The 2,469-nt window shown below is 37.8% G+C and overlaps 1 protein-coding gene across 3 annotated transcripts in view; it reads right to left on the bottom strand.

Moving 5' to 3' along the window:
* Window positions 1-473: 473 nt before the first annotated feature.
* The window catches only part of MTFR2 (mitochondrial fission regulator 2), an 18,189-nt gene continuing 16,193 nt past the window's right edge, over window positions 474-2,469 (bottom strand). For all 3 annotated transcript variants that reach the window (XM_025212329.1, XM_025212330.1, XM_006030665.3), the window contains exon 9: window positions 474-1,333. In XM_025212329.1, coding sequence (XP_025068114.1) covers window positions 1,235-1,333 — 99 coding nt within the window. In that variant the 3' untranslated portion in view covers window positions 474-1,234. The remainder of the gene's footprint in view (window positions 1,334-2,469) is intronic.

Below are 2,469 nucleotides of genomic sequence, written 5' to 3'. Positions count from 1 at the left end.
CAAACCTGGTAAAAGCTTCTCACTAAGCAACACTAACCATTGCTTACACATTGACCAGGAATGCATCAACATTTTCAGACACGCACAGAATTAAGAAGTTACCAAGAAGAGGTCTGTCCTCTATGTCCTGAGATAGAAAAAAAAGCAAGAACACACAGAATGCAGGCATGACCAGAGTCTTGCTGGTTAAAAAATTCTGATCTCTTCTATTTGAAACACATCCACAAGGACAAGAAGTAGGAATCACTCACACTTGAAAAAATACAATATAGGCCTTATTGAATGTATGGATAAGATATCCCCTTCCCAAGTATTCCAACAGAAGTCTCTCTCACATTTCAGAACAAGCTTTTTTGCTTTTTCCTGTCTTTTAGATGACACATTTAACTTAATAAAAGTTGTCCAATTTTTTGTGAACTGTGAAGAGACAAAAAAGTTTGAATGGATGTAGACGACAATCATACACACACCAATGACATAAAATAATATTTATTGTATAGGCTCTCTCAACAAAATGTCAACAAAATAGAAACAAGCAAAAGGGGAAGACAGCATAGTTTCCATAATGTATTTATACTATGCTTGTACAAACAGAAATCTCTCCAGAGCTTCTTTAAACATAGAACACAACTCTCACATTTCAGGCAGTGAACATCAAGCCCAAATCTAACTTAAAACAAGAAAAACTGCCTCTACAAATTATGGAGACATAAGTTTCTTGATTTACCCATAATAAATTAGGAAACAGCATTCCACATACAAACAGAATTGCTTTAGCAAGCAACAAGGAAACTCAAGGATACACTGCATCTGCTTGATCAAAGAAAAATAATGACTACCATGGTATAAACCTGTTCGTCTTAATTTCCTCATCTATTCATATCGTTTCCAAGCTGCCATGTTTCAGCTTCCATACCAAGAAAAATACAGTCTTTTTGCACATGATCTACTTCCACAGGTTTCCCATTCCAAGCATCTAATAGCGTAGCTTTGAACACACTGCTTTGTAGCTATATGTAGCTAAATGCCTTATTTATTATAAAAGCAAACAACACCTTCACAAGCTTGGCTGTTGGGACACTCTAATGGAAAGAAAATAATAGTTTTACAAGTCCTAGCTCCAAGTATTCTGGATTGCTATATCCTGGGACATGTTTTCCAACAAATTGCTGAGGTGGTCCCACCACTCTAAAGTATACATGTAACTTCATTTCTCCCAGAAGATCTGCACCTGTTAAATATGTGATCTTGCTTTCAGTGTTGACACCTGTTTTAGCTCCTTAGCTCCAATAAGGTTATTCTTTATGTTTGGCTTCAAAACGTGACATCCAACCTTTAAAAGAGAAGATATTTTAAATAAATATTTTTAGACAACTCATAATTGAATAGCAAAAGGGAAGTTTTCAATATAAAGATACTGGACATTTGAAGGGCTACTGCACTCTTCCCATAACTTAAGAAAAATAAATTATTACATTAGCAAAAAACTGACCAGACCAATTCACAAATGTCACATGCATATACAAACAACTAATACTGATCTGGCTGCTGGGTAAGATTCTGAATATAACTCTTTCCATCTTCTTTCTTTGATTTTTGTCCACAATTTTCCATCGGTTTGACACAACTTGTTTTGGGTGACGTTCAAATTATGACCCTCTAATACGCTGAACCAGTTGTGTTACTTACATAAAGAGAAACACCTGAAGTTTCTGAATTAAGTGGCTGATTTTGCTGTAGCAAGTTTCAGTTTATCTTTTTATTTTTTTATACTGACTATAATATTCTGCTGAGACTGTAGCGATAGTATTTAATTTTGCTCGGTTGTGTTTAAGTTTAGTGTCTTGCTGTAGAATTTCTTACTGAATATAAAATGTATGCATATGATTTGATTAAAATTGCATGTCACTACAAACTTCAGAAAAGAGAAAATGATGGTAGGAGATGCAAATATGGATCTAGTCTCCATGAGAATTCTTATAATTGGAAAACTAGTCAATCCTACATCAATCCTTTTCACTCAGCTAGCTAACCATCAATATAATGACGGCTGCAGGGGAACTTCTAGATTTCACCAACAGGTTTTAGATTCTGTAGATAATATGTCTCTCATTGAGACTTAAAAACAGATTACTGAAACAAAGACATCATGTAGAGCAATGGTTGGCAATGATTTTTGGCAGCAGATCCAAAGGGGCCAGCACTAGGACTCAAATATTGCTGCTGCTTCTTACCACCACCTAGCTATCATAGGGGTGAGGACCTCCAGATCCAATGGCTCTGTAGGTCGGATCCAGGACACAGGTTGCCAACCCCTGATGCAACAGGGAGAGGGTGGGAGGTGGCTCCCGTTACTACGTGCCACTTATTTGGGAGCCGCTGGTCCAGCACTTGCCCAGCAGCTCCCGCTGCTGCTCCTGCCACTCATTCAGGAGGGCGGGGGGGGGGGGGGGTACGCACCCCTGGATC

The sequence above is a fragment of the Alligator sinensis genome, unplaced genomic scaffold (assembly GCF_000455745.1).
Source record: "Alligator sinensis unplaced genomic scaffold, ASM45574v1 scaffold417_2, whole genome shotgun sequence".
NCBI lineage: Eukaryota > Metazoa > Chordata > Crocodylia > Alligatoridae > Alligator > Alligator sinensis.
The sequence above is the reverse complement of the archived record's forward strand: the minus strand, read 5'-3'. Positions and strand labels throughout refer to the sequence as shown.